This window comes from Salminus brasiliensis, chromosome 1 (assembly GCF_030463535.1).
Source record: "Salminus brasiliensis chromosome 1, fSalBra1.hap2, whole genome shotgun sequence".
Classification (NCBI taxonomy): domain Eukaryota; kingdom Metazoa; phylum Chordata; class Actinopteri; order Characiformes; family Bryconidae; genus Salminus; species Salminus brasiliensis.
This window is the reverse complement of record NC_132878.1, coordinates 65,934,051-65,958,197: the sequence shown is the minus strand read 5'-3', so window position 1 is coordinate 65,958,197 and position 24,147 is coordinate 65,934,051. Positions and strand designations below refer to the sequence as shown.

Below are 24,147 nucleotides of genomic sequence, written 5' to 3'. Positions count from 1 at the left end.
ACCCCTCAGTTTAGTGGCCATTAGCTCCCTTAATCATACCAATATCTACTTTTCTCTGTTTTATGTTCAACCAACTTTCTGTTCTTTAGGGACTGGACCCTGAATTGTACTTTGTACAGCCTGCTAAAAAATACACCCTGCAATTGCATCCATCATAACCTGCCTCCTTTCTTTATATAAATATAAAATGTATATGTCCTGTGTGGCCCTGTGTGTACACGCGTGGATCTGAGCCTCTTTTTTGTTACTGTACTGTTGTCTGTTGTATATGAGGACAGTGACTGTGCTCACCTGAGGAAAAGGCTCTGCAGATGCCAGCAGCACGTTCTCTGGCTTCAAATCACAATGAACAATGTTCTTGAAATGGAGGTGTCTTAAAGCCACCAGAATCTGAGACAAAAACAGATCAACAATTTTTTTAACTAAAGATGTTGGGTAGTTCTTTGTTAGGTCTTAAACAGCATTATGTAGTCTTTTATGTTCCTGTCCAATTCTATTGAAAACAGAATGCCATACAGTGTCAGAAACAACATAAGCAAGTCTGCTGGAGATTTCTTACCAATTCCACATGGTGTAAAGTAAGTGTGTTATGATTTAGGCATGCGGTTAGCACCATGCTAACTGGTGGAGTATAAGTTTCCCTTACTTGTTAGCTACATGACCCTCGTAGCTCCAGTGCAAAACTTAAGAAGCAAAGCTCAGACTGCTTATGACCACTGACTTAAAAGCCACTGGCAAGTTTCACATCCCAGTTCACACCCAGATCCAAAGCCTATCCAAAGGTCACTGAGTGCAACCTGCTGAAACATCTCTGTGTGCCGGCCGTTATGGGAAGCGGGGGGAAAACTTAGCTATTGCTGTTTCGGGAAAGCTGGTTACTAACCTGGGTCACCAGGAATTTGGTGAGGCGCTCAGGAAGTCGACTCTTCTCGCTGGAGAGGATCATCTCCAGCATGTCGCCATGGAGCTTCTCCATGACAACAAACACCCGCTCTGGAGTCTCAAACATACACTCCAGGTTTACAATGCCAGGGTGGTGCAGATTCTGAAGAAAAGAGAGAGAGGGAGGGAGGGAGGGAGAGACGATTACTGACTATTACAATTATCTGTGATGCAGAATATGAGAAAGAGAGAAGAAAGAGAAATGTGATAAAAGACAATGAGACACAAGGTGAGAGGTGACAGAAAAAAAATAAACAAATAAATAGAGAAAAAAGAAAGAGACAGAGGGAGAGAGAAATAGAGAAATGAAGAGAGAGAGAGGGAAAGACACGTTTTCAATATTAAGCCAACTTTGTGCTTACAGCTGGTTCACAGATGCCTTCAGCTCTGTCTGTAAACACTCACTGCACTGCACTCAACCACAAACTACACAACACTGGGCATAATCACATTACACATCATATCAAACAGACAGATCTGATGTGGATCCAATATGCAAGATTCCAGATGGCAAAACGGACCTCTGTTAGAAGGCCCGTTTCTGTATTTTTACCTGTAAAATGGCCACTTCATTTCTCAGCTGGCTCTCCTGCTTGGTGGGAAACCTCATCTTGTCTATAACTTTAATGGCCACGTCCCTCTTTGTTTTTCTGTGCTTGCCTTTAATCGGGAAACAACAAAAGCTTTAGTAAAGCAGAGTTTAAACCCATCAACCATAATGTCTGATTGGTGAATAAACTCATTGGTGATTCAGAGTGTATATGTGTTTTATCTATGTAACCCATTGAAATCTGCCACGGAGTAGTGTGTGAGCTGCATGTCCACACTGATCAGTAAAATGGGTCAACATGTGGACCTGGTGCCTTTTGTGTGCTACTGTGTTTCTATATACAGTATATTTATTAATTGAACTCCAGAAGAGTAGAATGGTTAGGTGCTGATGAACTGCTGCACTCAAATTTCATTTTATTTTCAAATCTACAGTAATACATGTTCTACTCATCTGTAATGCTCACTCATCCCATTAGATTTACTCCCAATTTTTTACATGTCATAAATATTTAGATCAGATATCAGATATTAGCGCTGACCTCTAATTTGCATAGATTGTGAGAAACTGGGGTGTGGAGCCACACAAACAGACCCAGTTTAAAGATTAAAAACAAAAACAGCCTAGAAGAGTGGCAGTCTGTCTCCATCTCTGAATGCAAGTATTCAGAGGATGGATAAGAGAACAGGGTGACACAGAAGAATTCCACTAATAAAAGTTTATATGTGTCACACAGACAGAAAAGCAAGCTTTCCTAAAAGCCACGGCGAGGGAGGAGGCCACTCACTCTAAAACCAAAGAAAATACCTTAGCTTAGAACAAACTAATAAACAACAGCTTTCTTTCAAATAAGAACCCAGTGTATGCTAACAATGTAGACCCATTGCAGTATGTGAAGGTTCTTCAAAATTTGAATAGGTTCTTCATACATTCTTCATTTCATGTCCAAAAACAGTACATTAAAGAACCTATTAAAGGCACTAAAAAGGTTCCCCCTGTGGAGTGAAGAATGTGTGTTACCTCCATACACAATCCCAAACTGTCCCGATCCCAGCACCTCATCAGCAAAGATCTGGTACACTGAGCTGATATCCTTAAAAGGGAAAAAGCACTTTTTAGTACAGCTCCATGATACAGCTTTAAAAAATGACACACTGCTGTATTGTAAGCTTTTGGAAAGCTACAGCTGGAACAACTGTTGATTTTAGCTTGTAGCTATAAAATGACACACTTACATAAATATGTAAGCATTCAGCAATGTACAAATGATCAAAAATATTAGATAAGTGAGTAATAAAATATAAAATAACAATAATCATTTTAAACAAAATTCCAGTGCTATGCTTTGTATGTGCAAAATAATCTTACAAATCAAAACCAGAACTGATATTCAGTGAGATACTGCTTAAAGCAAGTTTCTTTAACACTGGACGGTAGTGGAATATGAAGGTAAATAACTCTGAAGGCCAGCGGCTCATACAAGTCATACTCAGGTCTTCGGAGAAAATGATCATCTGCAGATCATATAGACCGTTCTCTAGCAACATCAACTCAGTTCTCAAAGACTGCGGTGGCATAATCACTGAATACTCATTTTAACAACTACACATTTATGTATACTATAAAGCATTTACTCACCACATTCTCCTTAATCTGCGAGTTGGATACTGATATGCTGATGGAAAGCTCCTCTGTGAGGAAAAAGAGCAAAATTCAAAGATGTTTATCTGCAAATTATCACAGTAAGTAAAGCATTTTAGTTGAACTGCTGAACATTTTCTCATTGTCTGTAATTCTAATAAAATGTATCTTTTCTTTTGACATCAAAACAAACAAAATATAGTCAAAGGTGCAGAATCAGTTTTTGTATCTGTCAACACATGCTGTAAATCAAATGGAAGTGTCATTTATTGCATTACAACATCATTAAATGCGTAATGAAATGAGAACAGCAAAACAAAAGCATTACATTTCTATGAGAGAGCGAAGAGTTAATGGCCTTTCGCTAAAAAAGCTAGTCCAGTGCCAGCTCTGTACACTGTAGCCCATCCGCACAGCTACATGCCTGTCTGACATTTCCAGAGCATGGCTGCGTTTAAAGCTGTGTTCAGTAGCAGACTGAGAGAACAAACCAGACAACAAACCGGGCCAACAACACATACCGCCTTAATGAGTTTTAAATACACAGTGTCACACAGACATTTAATGTGTTAATGGAATCTGTCTGTATTTGTTAACATTTGTAGGACAAATATAATAAAGAACAGCTTCTCTGTTTATAAGTCAAGTTACAGTAGATTGAGACACACAGTTTGTGATCAAGAAGGAGGAAAGCTGCAGATTTACTACAGATGTCCTGATCCAGTTTGTGCCCACCCCCACCCCCAACTCCAACAGTTAAGTACTTTAAGTTGAGTATTGGCTGATTCTGAACCGCTCTGATCTCTGTGCCTGTGAAAAGCTAAATTAAGGATGTGGATCTCCTGGACTAAAGCAATGTGAAGATGTCTTCCTGAGACACAAAAAGCAATGGGATCAGTGCAATGTCTAAGCCTCACACTTCATTTGTATATCTAACAACCAATTGTGAATGTCACTAGAAATCAATTAACATTACGAAACAAAAATGACAGTCACTCCACATGGTAATTACTCTACAGGGCAGGCAGGGCCACTGTAATATTGAATGGACTGTGGGAACTATTGATTTTGCCAGAGTGCTGACTAGGTCAAGGTTAGGGACGGAGCAGTCCCCATTAGCATGCTGCTCCCAGTGCATGGAGAGGGCAAATTTAAATACACTGTATATTTGCAGTTACTCTGTTAAGCATGCTGACTTCGTTTGCAGATTTCTAGTTCAGGTATGAATCTAATCCAGCAACTATTAGGCAGTGACGGCAGCTGGACTGCTGGTTTGGCTGGAGAGGCAGAACAGAGCCACAGTCGAGTCAAAGCTTGAGGCTTCTGTAGACCAAGGGACTTAAATGTGTCCAAGCTCATAATATGAAAAGGTGATACTTTTAGAATAAAAGGCAGTGTGATCAGTGTGAACTTTCAGACACTATCAGAAAAAAATAAATGAAGGGTGACTAAACTGTACCTCTCAGGATACAAAAGCTGTTACTGAGGTTGTTGCCTCTTCCAAACTTAACTGTACCATAATTGTACCATACACAACCTGAATTTAGGTTATTATTAAAATTATGCGTTTAGAAAGGTACAAATTTGTACCCCATGGAAGAATGTGAAACTCATTTAAGCAGCACAAACAGACTTTAGGTGACGTTGTACCTTCGAAGGTAAATGTACACTGTATGTGCCTTGAGGAGCAGAAATAGCTCCTTAGAGAGTCCTCTTTTTTCTAAGAGGGTATAGGTTTAAAATCTCAAACCAGTTTTAGAAGACTAAGTATATTCAGACTAACAGGTAAAGAAGTGATACCATAGATCCCACACTGCTTTGAATGAACTGATCACAGGATTAAAATGTGTGCAGTGGTGGCAATTCGATAAAATACATGAACACACCATTCTTCACTCTTCATTCTTCTAAAAAGCAATAGTACTGATTTCATTCTTAAATCTTGGCACACTTGAATCATTAAATATTTTAGTGTATCAAATAAACATCAAGGTCATGTTTTTCAGTTTTTACTAAACCTCATTTACTTTAAATATTATGAAGACATAAACCAAAGAAATGCCACTAAACCACTTCAGTTATTAGGTGACTGAAGTTTCAACTGGCCTGTGAATCTTCTAATCATGATTCTATCACTGCTAGTACAGTGTGGACACTGGATTGATGTTAAAAAAATTCTAACAATGGTTTGCTCAATACTCAATACTGGATGAGTGTGAACTGGGCTTCACACTACAATATTTCTAACTAATCCTTACCTGCCAGACCTTTAGCTTAAGATCAAAGGATCAAAAAGCCCCATTTTCACTCTCATTTTCACAGGGCTTATTACACACTATGGCGTAATATTCAGTAACTACAGGGACTTCTGTAGAAACTGGTGGGGCTATTCTTTGGTAATTGAAGTTTGTAATAACACTTTCTGCCCGTCGGGACCTAGGCTGTTTAAGAGGTTAAGTTGACTAGTGTTTCTTTCTTAGTACAAAGAAACACATGGAACGTGTCTGCTATGAGCTACAGATGCAGCAGATTGTGGAGTATTCTATAAAATCCAGGTTGAAAAAGGCCAAATTTAATTCAGAGTGAGGTTGGTGTGAAATTACTCAGTGCAGAGAAAATGACTGACTCTGACTTCTTGACAGTGGTTGTGATAGGAACCAGGGCTCACAATGAATAGAACCAGGGGTCACCATGAACGCAGCATATGATTTACTGTCCAAAACCACCAGTGAATCTACATGTGAGTTGAATATGTTCTTTTATCTTTGTCTTACTGTTTTTGTTTTGCTTATTGTTGTTTTTATTACCTTCTGTTCTTAAGCACTGTATATGAAAAGTACTTAATTATTATCATTATTATTATTATGTAATGTTCTAAAAGTTATTGGGAAACAAAAAACCCATTTCATATAATATGTTTCTGTGAGGGATCTAAATGAGGAATTCAAATCTTATGTTTGGATCCATTCACCAGTTTCTCCAGAACAGCGTTTCACACCAAACCCACTCACAATGACTTGGATAATTATGCAGAACTTTAGAAAAGTGGATGGAATTCTGCTGTATGAGAGCAGCTCATTAGGAGGGAGTGGTGTGCTGTTATGTAATTGTAGTCCTGCAGTGTTTCTGGGTGGAGCTGAGTGAGTAGTGTTCTCCTCCAGGCATGCTAAGGCTGTCTGTCCACCGCTTTAGCAATCTGGATTTTCTATGGTGAAATAAGCTTCTCCCCTGCAGCCCCTTGACTCATCATTAAAACGCCAGATGAAACGTAAAGCTACAGTTTAAGTCTTCACACTTATGTCAATAGGTGTTAACCTTTACTTTCTCATATACAAACACATAAAGGTCATCTATGAGGTTATGTGAACATGTTAACCTGTTGATGCCTGATGTTTTTCTCAATTTTCATCATCTTTCTGCGCTTCTTTATTCCCAAGAATAGATTTTTCACTTTCTGGGCTATTTCACATCACAGAAAGTTTAAGTGTTTATTTTACTATGTTTCTAAAATATTAGTCAGACTCTAGTAAATGACTAAACATAACACTGATTTATACTGGATCAAACGCACTCTACAATTATTAGACTGCTAAAAATACACATGATACAGATTCATACTGGATTCAAATTATTTCACACTTATTACTGCTAGACTTTAAAAATGATCCACACTGCAGATAAATACTGGATTAAAATCACTCCACACTAATTACACAAAAAGGACAAAAATAATGGGACACCTGCTCATTCATTGTTTCTTCTAAAATTAAGGGTATTAAGAAAGAGTTTATTCTGCTTTTGTTATTCTGCCCTGTCTCTGCTGTACAGGGAAGGCTTTCTACCAGATTCTGGAGCACTGCTCTGAGGATTTGACTGTATTCAGCGACAGTCCTAATGAGGGCAGGATGCTGGATGATCACCAGCCCACCTCATCCCATCATTCCAGAGAACATAGTTCCACTGCACTATAGCTCAAATCATGGTACCAATCGGTTCATGTTTATCTGCTCCAGAGAGTCCCATTTTTTGGGCAATACTTCTCTACAGGGACTAGACAAACTGTGTGTGTATTTACACAACAGCAATGGGTGCAAAGTAGCTGAATGAATTCATCCCAAAGGGTGCACTGCACACTGTAGATTCATACTGGATTACAATCTAGTTTAGTAATCATTTGATTATCAGAGCATTCTCAAATAACACTAATCAATCACCAATAGATCTATAGCCCCTGAGGCAGTGTGTGCGTGTTAGTTACTCACTATGGTCCTTGCCGTGTCCTGGGCCGCTGCAGACGCTGGGTTGTGGGGTGACGGGCATTAAAGCCTGGCGAATGGCCTTCTCCCAGCTCTGAGCCACCTCCAGGCCCACTCCGCTCGCCGCCAGGCCGGGGTTGGGATGTAGGTTGCCTGTGTTCTCCCCAACATAATAAACCATGCTGTCTGTGATGATCTCAAAACAGTGAGGATTTCCCCCTTGAGCCAGACTAGTGAAGTCCCGCGCAAACTCCAACTGAAGAATCTCCGACAGGGGGATCTCCTGTGAAACACACACATGCAGACACAGAAACTCAATGATGTGTCAATACTGCAAATTACCAGAAGAATCTGCAATAATCTATAGACTTAAAAACAATGCTGGTTTAATTGATCTAGTTATGTCTAAAAACATTAAATAATAGAATTACAAAAAAAGTAAAGTAAATAAATACAAACACATACACACACGGCCAGCTGGGGTTAAGCTGTCTTTGTCCAGTGTGTCTTTTGAAAGAAAGCTGTTCTACTAGAATCTAATCCACAGCAAAAGAAGCTACAGAGACTCCACTTCTCCACTGAAACAACTTTTCTTCAGTGGGCTTTCCTTCTGAAACTCCCTCTCTCACTCTCTTTCTTTGCTCTCTTTCTCTTTGCTCCACTCTCCTTCGCAGAAATCAACTGAAGGTTTTTTCAATTGCTCTCAATTCCACCATCCTTCCTTCAGGCCAACCCACCCATGAGGAGAAACTCATTTAAGAGTGGAGCAGAACTCTGGGCCAGCCAATCAGAGGCAAGCGGCCTGCAGACCGCACACACACACACACACACGCACAGACACACACACACGCACACTCAGGCTGCAGCTTTGGGGCCTGCGCTCAGGCTGGGCTGTGATGCCTGTGGTTTGCCCAGAGTGCCACATGACAGGCTGCAGGGCGAGGGTAGAGCTGCCCTGATTACAGGGCAGGACAAAACTCCACAGAGCCAGGCACGAGCCACGCTGGAGGACAACCAGAAACCCCGCCTGGGCTGGAGAGACCCCCACCCTCAGCTTATGTGATTCCTTAACCCCTTAAACTGCAGGCCTTCCACTCAGTTAGTACTCCTTTTATTCCACTTATTATCTAATGACTACAATGAATTAACTGTGAAACTAGTATGTAAGCCACTTAGTATGCAATTGTGTGGACCTATGTACAGACCCTTAGAGATTAAGGGTTTTAATTCCATCTGTGTTCACAGTGTCCATGTAATTTAATGGATGTGAACAAAGTCATTCAGAGTGGTTTGTGTAAGACGTTTCGTTCTAGAGAAACTGTCTGAATGTATCCTTCTGGGTCAGATTTTGTTACAGTGGTGGTGAATAGAATGATGTCTCTCAGATGTCTGAAGAGTTTAAAGCTTCTAAAAGAAAAAATATTACTTGCTTTTGAATAGATCTTTGAATAGTTATAAATATTTAAAAAGGTACTTACTGATAAAACAACTAATTAAAAACACCTTAATAGCACTAATACATGCATGGTTGAGAGGTACATGCACATATATTCTATTTTGTGAGGCAAAATAGAGGACTTGTGTAGGTTCAATGGTGGTTTTCAAAAGTAGTTGCATGGTAAAACGGATATTGGGTTCTTGTCATGGTGACCCCTGATTCCTATCATCACCACTGTAAAGAAGTCTTTAACTTTATACATAGGCATTACACTACACACCAGTGCCGCTGCCATACCATTGACATTAACATCCAAAATCACAGTCAGTAAGGTTTTATCTGCCTGGTAAAGCAGCCTAATGGCCAAAACAATCGAAACAATCATTTTTTAAGACCACACAAAGGATGGGTCACATTGTGAATAGCTCAGACAGGCCACAGGTTTTACTCACATAAAACAAAAGAAAAAAAGGGTCAGGCGGGGGAGAGATATAGGAGCCGGGTGGAGTTAGGTACGCAGGGACAAAGAAAGAGAGAGAGTGTCCACCCATAGCCCTGCCTGTCTGTAGGAGAAGAGTAAAAACTGTCTTAGACAGACAGCAGTCTGGATATTTTAACTGTTGCAGTAGGCGAATGATATAAATAGATCTCGAAGAGTCCATCAGACTGGCCCCACACAATTCTGCAGCTCCACAATTACAGCCAGAACCAAAAAAGAAGCCACCACAGATGTAGATCATCTTTGTTCAAGTTTTTAAAAATTATGTAATTAACACTCATAAAGATACAGTTCTAGGGGTGTAAAGCCGACAACACTGCCATTCAGACATCGTATTCTAGAAAATCTCATCAAGCACCTACTGTTCATACTTTTACAAAGCATTATTACAATGCTTCTACCTGATCCACTTTAGCTCCCTACTGTCTGCATATGTAGAAATATGTGTAATATGTATAATTAATGAATATATAATAGAATGTAGTTTTTATTAGAGCTTGTATTGGCGATACAAAATCCTGCTGTTTTTTTATAAAGTTTTTTTAGTTAAAATAGATATAACACAACATTCAGCCTGTCAGGTGTCTCTTACACAGGCCTAATCATATCTGAAAGATGTACTTTTCTGGAGCGCACAGGAAACGCTGAGCTAAAACTCTGGAGGCTGAAGTTGGCTGAAACGTGGTAATTACCTTAAACGTAACTGCTACACCATTTGCAGCACCATTCTACGGTGAAATGGAGCTTTCAGATAACGGCAGATTTTAAAGCATCTTCACAGCAACGGCTGTTAAGCATGGACTGGAGGTCCTAAAACTCACTGCTACTGTTTTCACTGTAAAAGTTCATCTCCATTCCCCCTCTTACCACAGGCTTAAATTACATTTTGTCTCCATACCTGAGCAGCTCACTACTCTTACAGGAGGCTATAAAATATTTACAAACCTAAACACTAGTTTAGCTCTTAGTGGTTTGTGTGATTGGCTTCAGGTTCATTTCGGATGTACTCTGAGCACATAGTGAAGACATTAAGACACACCTGACCCACGCTGTCCTGTGTGTCACAAACACAAAACAGAGAGAATTTACTCCTGCTGTAGCTCTGAAGACAGACAGTTTTACCTTGTAATATTTGGCACCGGAATCATTCTGGAAAAGGGTCAGGCTCTTGCTGTCCAGCCTCCAATAATGCCTTTTTCTCTGAAATACACCAATGAAATCACCAATGAGTGCACTGACAAATGTCATGTAATGAATTTACTTATTAAATATGTTCTCTAACTCTCTAACAAAAAGTCTATATCAGATTCATGTGTGTTTTTAAATCGCAGAACTTTTCACAGCTCTGCTCTTATAGTGATGGATCCCACTGCCCTCATAAATTGAACAAATGCCAAATAAGAAAACATTGGTGAATGTGAAAATATTCATAAAAACTGCTTAAGTGTTTGTTTGGGGTTTTTTTTGTTGAAGAAATGTCTTCTTAAGAACGGCTGGTGAATGAGGCCCAATGTTAAGGCACGTAGGTAATCTGTTGCCAGTTTAGGCACTATGCCACACAATTCAAACCGTAAACCATACCAGCGCTCTCTTTACATCCGACAGGCATTTTATGAATCTGGCTAACTGTGTATTTAAATATATAGGCTGTATTCTATCAGTGTGCATCACTGCAGTTGCGTGTAAGTCTCACCAGGTTGTCTCGACTGGTGTAGTGCACCATCCACCCCTCCTTCACCAAGGTGGAGCTGCGTCTTTTGGTGTGTTTGATGGACTGAACCACACGCATCAGAGGGATGTTAGTGCTGGTGGATGGACTGCAGAGAGGACGGTATGTCAGAGAATAACAAACACACATTACACACACACACACAGAAGCCAAATCTCTGACTAGAGTATTTCCTGTACTGTATTCTGTTTTATTGTGGTGTTTGTGCTGCATTACTGTCACCATGTCTATATACAAGAATCACACCCTGGTTTTTTAATCAAATTCTAATGCAGGCCTTCGGAAATACGAGTCGGTGGAAAGTGTCTGTAAAAACAGAACAGTGATTGTGCCGAAGGACACAGAACAGTGAGTAGAGGGAAGAGATTGTCACCTGATAGCCTTCACCGTTTCCTCATCCTTTTCCCCGTCCATGAAAGAAGCGTCCATGAAGAAGATTTTATCCTCCGGAGTGGAGACCTCCTCAGCATCGTCCATAACACGGCTGTTCTCACTGTTCGCATCACTGCTGTCCACTTCCATAGTGACCTCAGAATCAGGACCTGGACTTGCTGGCTCTACACACACAGACATGTACACAATCTAGCTCAATGCACATACATTCAAACAGTACTCCTCTGTTTTAACTAATGATTCACCAAGAGAGAGAGTGACATCACACACTGTTTAGTACTTAGCCAACGGCTAATTTATACAGCTAACTTCAGTTTCAACTCTCTGTTAGAAGCGAATGTTGCTTACCTCCGTTGAACACAACCTCACCCAGGCAGTCTCTTGGTACCTTCGAAGCACATCTCTTGTGACAGTTGAATTTGCAATCTGAAACAGTGACACAAATGTGATCAAATGTGACACAAATGTGTGTTCATGAGCTACAAAATCTTTTTTTTTATTTATGCACAATAAAGTGAATTTCTATGGTCCTTTTAGGATTACAAGGTTACAAAGGTTTTATCAGCTCCACTTATCATATAGGAGCACTTTTTGTAGTTCTATAGGTTCAGACTGTAGTCCACCTGTTTCTCTCTTTACTTTGTTAACCTCCTTTTACCCTGTTTTTCAATGGTCAGGACCTCACAAGACCACCAGTATTTGGGTGTTGGGTCATTCTCAGCACTGCAGTAACATTGACGTGGTGGAGGTGTTAGTGTATGTTGCACTGGTGGTTTGAGTAGATCAGACACGTCAGTGCTGCTGGAGTTTTTAAACATGGTGTCCACTCATAGTCCACTCTATTAGACACTTACCTAATTACACTACCTATAGACAATACCTAATTAGTCCACATTGAAGATGTAAAGTCAGAGACAGAAGCTTGTCTGTTGCTGCATAGTTTGTGTTGGTCATCCTCTAGTCCTTCATCAGTGGTCACAGGACGCTGTCCACAGGATGCTGTTGGCTGGATATTTCTGGTTGGTGGACTGTTCTCAGCGCAGCAGTGACACTGAGGTGTTTGAACACTAAAGAAGCACTGCTGTGTCTGATCCACTCCTAGTTTCTTTCTATACAGATTCATTACATACTAAGCATGTTGTAAATACTATAGATAGACTATAGACTATAGATTACCTTTATACATATTTGACCTATTTTAACTACAGAATACTTTTTGCCAATTGTCAGATGCATGCATCTAAGCCTGGTACAATGACTTCCACTTACAATCTCCGCTTATGGTTCATCCGTTCATAAACAAATATTTACATTTTCATTTTGTAGCACAGAAAAGCTGGTCAAGGTGTAAAAATAACATTCATCTTGCTCAAACATGTAGCAAAAACTGGCTAGGCTGTGTCTCACTCTCCACTACTACTGTCTAATCTAAAATTTGTGTGTTACCCTTGCACTGCATGCCCTGCCGGAAGAGGCCCTTGAGCAGACGTTTGCAGTACTGGCAGATGGTCGGACGTGTGTACGTGTGCACGTTGAAGGTGTGTGGTACTTTGACTCGCCCCAACACCATCTTCTCCATCCAGATTGGCCGGCCGCTCCATGATGGAATCCGCTTCCCTGCCTCCAATAAGGGCCTCTGTTAGAGAGAGAGAGAGAGAAAGAGAGAGAGAGAGAAAAAGAGGGTATAGATAAGAATCACACATTATGAACGCTCCACTCTATTAACTTCAATTCATTGCTACACATTTTCATTACATCAAACAGAGTACATTCGACTTACACAGACTTTAATTGTCAAACAACCCCTTAGCGAAAGCTCTCACAACATGTAGGTAAATATACAATGTGCAGTTTTGTAATGAGTATCTGTAGTGTGATGTTATATCATCTTGTATATAATGACTGAGTCTGACTGTATGATCATGATGATTTTTTATGTTGCTTTTATTCATTTATTTAAAAGATTCAAATTCTGTCCATCCACTCAGAGCTCAGTGAATGCATGAATGAAGGAAACTGTGAGACGGTCCAGCCACAAAGGATCAGAAAAAGCTGCAGTTGCATGACGAGTTCTGTACAACCTTCGGAATAAAAAAGGCATTACGAATGACACTTGGAACATTGGGTACTGTGGGTAAAACTATAAAGAATTGGTGCCTACCTTTACTGAGGGTTATAAAATGCTTCCAGCCTACTGGATCATTTCAGATCAATAATAATTGGAGTCATACACAGACAAATACTAGTTTCAAAAGAGCCGTTAGTGACGGAAGGGAAAAGCATCATATAACAGTGAGTAATAACAGTAAAAAGAGTAATTATAATAATACTAAATCATTTCTTTTATAAATGATATACACATCTGAATTAAGTACAATCAGTGCAATATGGTTCCTGAGAGAGTGATAGGAGGTGTAGAATAAGGTGAAGGTGAAGGCGAAGATGAAGTAGAAATAAAATTTCACTTCCCTCAATTTCACAGTTATAGTTATATCTTAAGAGAAATATGGCATCTATGGTACTTCTAGATGATATGTTCTATTTTTACGTCATGATCATTTGTTTGTTTATTTGTTTTTGGCACATATATGAATCAGTAGCACAGGCTGAACCAAGGGTCTCCAACTTTCATCACTGATCATTGAACACTGAGATGAGAGCACCAGTGGCTGTTTGTTTCAAGTAAACATGCATATGTCATACAAACGTCTAGGTCAATGATGGTAGCTTATTGCAAGTTTGCATATTTTGCTGACATGTTCCAGTGCTAATGTCCCTGATAATGCTTGTATTGTTGTAAATGCTACTTGTAACATATAATGTGCCTTGTTCCTAAACAAATTCACAGCATGGCAAAAATAACTTTGGTTTTATCAAGAAATCCTTAGTGGAACTTAGGAACTATACACAAGCTGTATTTGCATAACAGAGCTACACAGAGATTAGATCTATACGATTAGATCTACGACTGCCATGTTAATTTAATTATGTAAAGAAGGAACCCAGTTTCACTGGCAGACACACATGCCCACACCATAATCGTGTCTACACTGTGTTTGACAGATGATGTGGCATGCTTAAATTCATGAACCCTTCCTTTTATTCTCCATACTCAACTTGTACTTGGTTTAATCTGTCCAAAGAATCTTGTTCCCAAACTTTTCAACTTTTCCATCAGTCTAATATGAATGTTCTCTTGTTATGGTTTGCTGCATATATCCGTTCATATATACTGTATACATATAAATATAGAAAGTGGGAGAGAGTACCTCCTCAGGGGACATGACCACGCTCTCGGTGACCACGGGCCGAGGAACAGAAAGAGATGGACCCGGTAGGGACACGTTGGACAGCCGTCTCTTTCGCACTCCACTGCAGTTGTTGGGTATTTTAAATGCACAGCGCTTGTGATAATTGAGCCCACAGCCTTCAAAACACAAACACAATCAGAGTAAGATCATTGAGCTCACAGTCCTCAAATCACAAACACAATCAAGAGGCCTGTCTATCTACATCTGTATATCTATACAAGGCCTGCCTGATGTTTTGGAGGTGTTCTGAACCTTTACAATCTGGTCCTTGTCGAAACGGCTCAGATTCTTACACTTGCCTATTTCCCCTTTCCACTTGCCTGTTTTTTAACACAAACGTCAAAAGCTGACTTCTCACCCGCTGTCTATTATATCCACCCTTTGACAGATGCCACCGTAGATGAAGATAATCAATGGTTTTCAAGCATAAAATATTTTATGAAATAAATAAAAAAACGAAGTAAAAATATACACACAACACAAAACATGCTATAATGTACAGGCTCTGACTGAACAGATATAGATACAGGTGGTTTATTAGCAGCAGTTGAAAAGCATGAACAATGAATGTGTTAAATTAGTCATGTACACGCCACTGTGCTCCATCACAGCGCAATCCATAGACAGTACTACTGCTTCAGTTTCACAATTAGAAACAAAGCATTTTACACCTAATATAGACAGAACTGGCTAATACACTTTTTAGTGCCATACATGCTGCATTATGAAACTGTTTACAGATGACAGGATAAAATACAAATACTCATCAGCCCCCACTAGTGGCCTTCTGGTCACCTTTCCGGCTCTTTCTCAAACACCACACACTCGTAATTAGGACAAAAAGCCTTCAGCGGATGGAACACTGCAATTTAATGCACTTGCTATAATTGCTCCATCATAAAATAAGCCATTATGACGACTTTTGTCGAAATAGAACGGACGCTTAATCGAGAGGGTGATATAACAAACCTACTGAGGCGAATACACCCACAGATCCACCTCTTAAATTTAGCATGACCTCCACATAACAGTGGCTTTGCAGGACATGAAAGCTTTGTCCATTTTGAAAACAGCAGGCAGGAACCCACCCACTCAGGGGAAGCGTCCTGGAGCACTGTCTCTTTGATTGCAGCTCAGGAACAGGATAGCACCGGGAGGCTCGCAGAGACTCACGGCAGGACAGACAGTGATGCGGTCCTTTAATACGGCCCAGTTTTGTGGTTCATACATTTGGAGACAGATTTAGAGACAAATATAATCCAAAGCCTAACCTCTTGGTTAAGTCACATCATTAGAGGCACTCTCCAATCAAACACCTGTTTTTGTGTAGGTGCGCAAACGGGTCCTTGTTAGAGTCAGACTGTGATTGTGTCAGATTCATAAAACACTGCAACGTTAGGAGCAAATGGTGACGCGGTAATACGCTCAATAATTAACTGAGATTACTGGCATATTTTGCTGTTTGCGTGACATGTAGCACTACCACCTGTTTCTCTAATTTGCATGTGCCATTAGTGATTCGTGACACCACAGCATTGCACAAAAATACTGTCTGTAGAATACTGTAGAACTGTCTGATGGACAAATGACCTTGTAGGACAGCAAATGGATTTAATGATCTTTACCAAAACGTTTTCAAACATGATTGGTGTGTCAGGCTATTCTTGATGAGCACAGATACACACTTATTATTATTACTCTACAGAGGAAGCTATATTTAATAGCACATTCTGAACTGTTTAGATGAAGCATTGTGGTAAACATTACAGCATCTCTTCTTACTTTCTTTAGAAGAATCTTACAGGTCCTGAGAAGAGTCTTACAGGAAAAAGCTTAAGGGTGCATTTATACAGAATTCATACTGAATATTAAACACCTTACTATGGCTTGAATGTGCTTTAACCAATCAGATTAATGACAGATACAGCATCAATCAAAAGTCTGGGCATCCCTGGTCAAAGATTCTGTTACTGTGAAAACTTAAGAAAGTAAAAGATGACCTGATGATGACTGCCAAAAGGCAGAAAGTTAAAAGATGGAACTTAAGCAAGCTTAGTGAATTATTGTTCTCTTACAAAGACATTTAAGCTCCTGAATAACTTTTCCCAATGTCTCAGAGCTTAATTAGCTTGTTATGGCTGTGGCTTGTTCACAGTCGTCGTTAGGCAAGGCAAGGCAAGCTGACGCAAACCTTGTCTTGGCTCCTTTAACCTTGTCCCAACAATCAGCAGCCATGGCCTCCTCTAAGTAGCTGCCTGACACTCAGAATATGTAAATAACTGACACCCACAAAGCAGAAGAAGACTAGAAGAAGACAGCAAAGCATTTTCAGGCAGCTGATTCCTCTCTTTTCTTTCCTTCGTCTGTAATGTTATTAAAAAATTGCAGTTAACAGGAATGTGTGGAGGTCAGGTTGAGGTCTGGAAGAAAACTGTTCAGAATATAGCTAGAAATGCAAATCACCGTGATTTGACTGATGATGTTCAGGAAGATGTTCAGGAAGATTTAGCAGATTCTGGAGTGGTGGTGCACTGTTCTACTGTGCAGCCACACCTGCACAAAATATAACCTTTGTGGAAGAGTCATCGGAAGAAACTTGATTCTCAGCCCATTTTGACATTGACAAAGACACTGCGCCTTGTTTACTCATTTGCATGAGCTCATGAACATGTCAGTTTTAAATGGCTGTCACTGAGATTATGTATAAAAATACTGCAGCAGTAAAAAGAACACAGAGCACTGAGAATTGCAATCGTAAATGAATAAAGTAAAATGTCATGCCACACATTTGCATGTTGTTATTACCCGATTTTATGAATATGGCCTATAGTTTGTTAGTTTGTTTATTTATATATTATTTGATGGTATCTTTAATTATATCTTAAGACATTTTCAAAATACAGTAAGTACAGACATATGAAAAAGTGTTCAAATAACATGTGGTGTTGGTTTTCTAAGTGCATCCAAGTTCTCTAAAGGAAACACATTTTAGAAACATTTTCTATTTATTTGCTAAATAAAAAAAAACAGAAGCAATGTGCCGTACCCTTCCTTAGAATACTCCATTATGGGGTATTCAAAGTGTATGGCACATTGCTTATGTTTTTTATTGTTAAAATGTGTGTACGTATCACTCAAAAAAACAGGCAATTTGACCAGGGGTGTCCAACCTGGTGCGAATGTATGAATCATTAAAATGCACCAGTGCAACTGCTTGTTACTACAGAACTATAATATCATTCACTAGCTGTTGTTGTTTAGACTCTCTCTACAAACTGGTCTAAATCTGTAAACCTAATCTCAGAAAGTTGTAACATCATGGCCCCACCCACTCAACATCAAGAATTAAAATATGGAAAGAAATAATCGCGTTAGAATATCAAGCTACTGCAGTCCTGTTCAGATTAGGTAATTAACATAGTCTTAATCTGTGTCACGAAATAAGTGGTCAGTGGTCATAGGTCTTCTCAGTGGTCAGCAGCACTCACCTTCACACTTGAGGCCCTGCCGTACAAGCCCCCAGAGCATCTCCCCACAGTCATCGCAGAAGGCAGGGGCTTTGTAGGAATGAACGTACAGGGCATGAGGACGGATCTGGAAGTCCTCAACAGTGGCCAGAGCTGCTGAATGAGAGACAAAGAAACACGCTGTAAAAATTTACGAGTAAAACACGCTGTAAAAAATAATGAGTTACACTGTAAAAAAATAGCGCTGCAAAAAATAACGCTGTTAAAAATGAGTGAGTATGAGCCTTAGCAAAATGGAATTCATCAAGCCACACTGAAATACACTAAATGGCTGGACAAAACAGTGGCAAATGCCACTGCCTTTCACACAAGGATGATAGGGATTTGCTATTCTATTCAATTGAGCATGGAACTAGGTCACGGGTGTTTATTGATGATATGACTGTTGATAGAAGTATCTGGATGAGTTCTGTTTATTTAAAGCTATACTTTCTGCTCTCATCCAGGCATGCAAAATTGCTGCAAAACTGACAGAATGGACAGAGTTGAAATATACCACAAAAAACCCAAGAGGCAAAGGGATTGAGCTCAACCCAAAAACCAAACCACAAACACCACAAACAAGCAGCAACTGAGCAACTGAGAAAACAATGTTCATTAACTGTGTCACTGTTCAAATACTTTTGGACCTAACTATAACTGCTCAATCTCTTGGGAAATTAGCTTTAGATTATATACACTGTCTAGGTCTATGTCTATGCACCCTGTCCCATTTTTGTTTTTTGCCTTACACCACTGTATGTCCTACCTATTCTGCATCGGAGACTTAGCTGAACATTCTTTTCGTTGCATTGTACAAGTATAATGACACTAAACTTGAATTGAAAGTGAATAATGTAATAACACACAAACACCTTTATAAAATTATGCAAAAAATTCTGCTGTATTAATGTCTTGATTTAATGCTTTAGCAAGAATGTTAGCCCCAAACTAACACACTAGCCACAAGCTAACATGGTAGTCCAACTATTCAGTGTGATGCAATACGACATCAATTAGAGAATTATGAGGTAATAAACAGAAACCAGTCCCATAGAAAATCTAGATAACTCCACCTTCAGTGCTACAATATCAATGTTGTTTAAGATTGTGAGTTTCTGCTGTTTGAGTTATCAAGTGTGGCAACTGATCATAGCAGTCATCAAACCACAATTTAGCAAAACCCTTACAGTATAAAATCGAAACAGAAAATTCAAATCAGTATAAAATCATATATCGATTGGAACCTACTAACCTGGTATGCTTAACTATTGCTTGCAACACAATCTAAATTACGGTGTCACAAAGGTCAAACTCTTTAGCAAACACACTAGGTGTGAAAACAGCCCGAGAGGGAGAAAAAAAAACAGGAAATACACAGCAGCCACTAAAGATATGGTCTCTCGTCGTCCTTCACTCAGACAATCATCAAACTCAACTGCAAAAGTATTTACAGACTACCTCATTTCTCCTGTAATTACTGTAATTGCACCGTTTCTACTTTATAAGAAACATCTTAGGCCTCATGCCTGAGTGTCTCAATAGAAGAAATCAGCCCTTCTTCCCTTCAATTTAGCTCTAAGAAAAATGGGAGAAACTGCCCCTAAAAGCCTCTAATGGAGGGTTAATAATAATCAAGCCATAATAATGCCTTTCTTCTAGCTGCTGGCTTCCTTTCTCTTCAGAAAAACAGTCTTGGTGTATTTTTAAAGCACAGTTTGCAACAATGAGTGACCAAGGCAGGGCAATCTGTATTCTCTGTGTAACTTATGATATTAATAGCAAGTGGACAGTTCTGTGTGCCCCTAGCATTGTCACAATGATGTTTTAGACGTCTAGGACAAGGTTTCGAGGCCTCAGGGGTGACATGAGCCTGACACAATACACTGCACATCAATCAATCATCAGTCATCAGCCATCATCATCGCCATCATCATCACCTATGTACAGCACTGTACAAAAGTCCCCAGTAAACTGTGTTAACTGTGTATCTTAACAGTGAATGTGTTTTACCATGTATGCAAAAGTTAGGGCACCCTTGACCTGTGGAGATGAACAGAGTCTGTAATGGGACCACAGTTCCCATTTAATGGGATCAAATAAATAAAATACATAAAATACACTTGTTATAGAGACAACACTTTTTTACAGTCAGTTGCAAGTCAATTACAAGGCTGATCATTTCAGATATTATGGAACTTATGGACAGTGATAAAACAGTGATGTGCAGGGGAGGCAGGAGTCTTGGGGCTTTCCTTCAAGTGAAATTCTTTTACTATTTTACTATATAAACTATTTTAGAATGGAAATGAAGCCTTCTGGTGCACCCTGGGAATAAAGAAAAGGAAAACAAGTACTTGCTGTAGAATTGTTCAGTTATTTGAGTTTGGCAACTATGCCAATTCAAGGTATTTTTACTAATTTGTTAAACATGCATGGCTTCCGTATTAAAGTCAAGGTCAGTGCTCACAAAATTAGGCTTTACTTTTAGGACCCCCTAAACCATTATTATAAACGAGGGTCATTCTAAATCCCCAAAATCAAGTCAAGTCAAGTATTTGTATAGCGCTTTTTACAACTGTTGTCGTCACAAAGCAGCTTTACATAATTAGTAATTAGTAAAAGACAGACAGAAAGAAGTAATGTAAGACATGAAGGAAATGCCCATCATTTGTGTTCTATTTGCAATAGGCCTGTACTCTCTCTTGGACCCCGATTATCGCCATTTGTGATGTAACTTGTAAAAGGACGCTTAGCTCTCATAGTGAGACAGGAATCATGCATGTGGTGACTTCTATAACTTTAGCAGCCCTTGTTGACAGCATCGCTTAAAATAAAATACACTCAGTGAATTGCATCCAAAGGCCAAATATGCATATTAATCTATCCATTATACTGCTTTTAATCTATGGCTGTAACTAACTACACTAAATCGTGTGATTAAGTGAGATTTACTAGTTGAATCCTGTAATAGGCCTAGTTTACCGGACATACTATTGAAACAGCCCCAGAACTTCTGATACACTGTACAGCACTGCTTAAAACATGGCAGCTCTCTCTCTCTCTCTCTCTCTCTCTGTAATCAATAAGCCAAACACTGAGAGACTCTTCAGACACAAAACAGCTCCATGACAACCGAATTCCCGAAACGTCCGCTCAGAGGAATGTGCTCAGAGGAATGCGCTCAGAGGAGGGGAATTCTTCCGAGGAACATAAGAGGTGCGGAGAAATGAGGATAACCACACACACACAAATACTCTCGCACACACACACACACATTCTAATACTCATGCTGTGTGCTGTTTTAAGAACACTTTATTGTTCTTTACAGTTGTTTATGGGACATCTATTGGCAGTTCATAATTAACTAATGCCGTTTACCTGTGGGAGATGCTGGACCAGACAGTTCAATGCACAGTGGCTCCACTTTACAATGTGTAGCTTATACTTAAAAGATACCACCTTTAGAGGTCTTGTACAGTGAGATGTTTAACAAACTAAACACAGGTGGAAACATTAATGATAAGGGCATGGCCAGGGAAAAGACAGGAGGGGTGGAGCCAGAAATAGGATACTGTGAAATCACTTTAGATAAGGGAACGCAAACGATTTACACATAACATACAGAGTCATTTATAAAACATGACTGAGTAAAGGCTTACAAATGAATGCTAATATGTTAATTAATGATATAAAATATATTAATACCTCATTAGTTCATGATAAGTTATTTATGAGGTCACGGCTAATAGATGACCTAAAAACTACTGTCATTATGAAGTGTTATTATAAATTAAAGTTATAATAAAGTAATATATATCATTCATAATCTTGGATATGATACCACATATATTCAATCTAAAATGGATTTCTATGGGTGTTTCAAAATGTGATATCATAACTAAATGTGATATCATTTATTTGGAGCGTCACTTAAATCAGCACTGTATAATTTGTTATTGTACATAATATGTTAAGAATGATCATACCAAAAAAGTATACAATGAAAAGTATTTGAGCACTGTTTATTGAGGTCAGTATTACTATTATTATGGTTGTTCATGTCACACCTAACAACACCCATTAATGGTGGTAAAATCACTATGATGTACAGCCTCTTGTGGCTTGCTGCTTGGGTAGTTAGTGAACAGAAAGTGCTAATATACTAACTGGGGTTAAAAGGGCTAACTCACAGGAGTTTCAGTCATTGAAAAAGGCTCAAATGTACAGACACACTGTAATGCCCAAACCAGCTTGGTTTGTTTTTTGTTTTTTTGTAATTTAATCACATTTCTGAGCCTAGACTGAGCTAAATCATTTTTATGCTTTAAGCTATTAGTTGTATGAGTGTTTTGCTGAAAGGCCTGCACTGCTAACCTGGAATATAAATGTAGAGCAAACTGAACCTGAAAGGTCTGGAAATGTCTGGCTTTATTATCATTATTTTTTTGTTTCTCTACACACTTCCAGGAAAAGCTCAGATACGTATTAGATATGTGGGAAAACCACTCACAGTCTAAACTAAAGCCTGTGTTTAACATTCGCTTAAAAACAAAAGTCTGTTAGCCAGGGTCACAGTGATTCACTAGCTACCATCCAGCACAAAGCACACAGCTCAAAAACAACATCTATCTGTTTCTGCCATCCGTCTGAGTGTGAGGCGAAGCTGCTGGCAAGGCTGAAGGCCAGTGGCCAGGAGGCACCAGAGGAAGGTGAGAGAGAGAACAAGCCATGGGACACAGACCACACTGCTGCTGTCTGGGTGCAACAATACGTACATTTCCCTTTGACTAACTGTAAATCCAAATGTTTAGGTTGTTTATATTCTGACTTTTTCTTGTATTTTATTTATGACATCTGTGGGTTATGAGGTTTTAAGTACCATAAAAAGTTTCAATTATTTTAACTTTAATCATTTAGAATTTACTTCAGAACTGTTTGAGAGACCAATGCAACATTAAAATAAAAGAGTGGGTATTTCCTTTATAAGTTGTTTACATGGCAAATACAGAAATACAACGAGGGCGTCGAGAAATCAAGTTATTAGTGGAGAAGAGCAGATTGATTGTCTGAAAGAGAGGCTTTTACCAGTTCTCACGGGATCCAAGAAATTACTTTATGTATCGACTTTGAGAGGCAGTCCCACACTATTTACCAAAAATGGGGTCCTTGTTTACCTTGATGTAACGTGATAAATTACTTCTAGGAGAATTCCTAGATAATTTTTACTATTAGCAGTAAATTGTTATAATAGTAGTAAAAATAGTAGTAATATAATATGTTGTCGCTGTCACACAAAACAAAAAAACCTTCTTACTTAAAGTTTCATTCTATCAAAAAGTAAAGAACGATAAAAATAAAGATGCAAGGTTTATGCATGGCAGCAATAATGCAAGTGTACATATCTATACATTGTATGTATGTTTGTATATAAAAACCTTAAATACTGTAAATACACCTCAACAGAACAACCAAGCAACCAACAAAGCATCCGAAAACACATAGCACCAGCAGTTAATAGCAAAAATAATTAGTACTGCTGTTAGAAAGTTAGGAGGGTTTTTTTCTTGGTCTGTAAAGGAGTCATTTTGGAGATATGAAGTTTCTGCACAACAGCATCGATAATCATTTTAACTGCTAGTGCTATGTATTATCGGATGCTTCGTTGGTTGCTTGGTTATTCTGTTGAGAAGTAGATACAATGCCTATTCAACACAGAATTATGGGTTCGATACTCAGGTTAAAAAAAACTGCCACTGTTGGGCCCTCTCTGCTCCAGGGGTACTGTAGCATGGCTGACATTGTCCTCTGACTCTAGTGGTTTAAACTGGTATATGTAAAGAGAACAATTTCATTGTATTCTGCAAGTATAAATGCCAGGA

The 24,147-nt window shown here is 39.1% G+C and overlaps 1 protein-coding gene across 2 annotated transcripts in view; it reads right to left on the bottom strand.

Annotated features, from left to right (window-relative positions):
* Positions 1–24,147, bottom strand: part of LOC140561616 (serine/threonine-protein kinase D3-like) — a 64,123-nt gene that overhangs the window by 5,032 nt on the left and 34,944 nt on the right. Inside the window, exons 4-16 of one of the 2 annotated variants that reach the window (XM_072686847.1) lie at positions 18,248–18,382; positions 14,718–14,875; positions 12,895–13,084; positions 11,797–11,874; positions 11,429–11,612; positions 11,020–11,143; positions 10,449–10,526; positions 7,396–7,672; positions 3,131–3,183; positions 2,513–2,585; positions 1,496–1,602; positions 884–1,045; positions 292–390 (exon numbers count right to left, since the gene is read on the bottom strand). In XM_072686847.1, coding sequence (XP_072542948.1) covers positions 292–390; positions 884–1,045; positions 1,496–1,602; positions 2,513–2,585; positions 3,131–3,183; positions 7,396–7,672; positions 10,449–10,526; positions 11,020–11,143; positions 11,429–11,612; positions 11,797–11,874; positions 12,895–13,084; positions 14,718–14,875; positions 18,248–18,382 — 1,718 coding nt within the window. The remainder of the gene's footprint in view (positions 1–291; positions 391–883; positions 1,046–1,495; positions 1,603–2,512; positions 2,586–3,130; positions 3,184–7,395; positions 7,673–10,448; positions 10,527–11,019; positions 11,144–11,428; positions 11,613–11,796; positions 11,875–12,894; positions 13,085–14,717; positions 14,876–18,247; positions 18,383–24,147) is intronic. The other variant, XM_072686854.1, reaches the window with a different exon arrangement.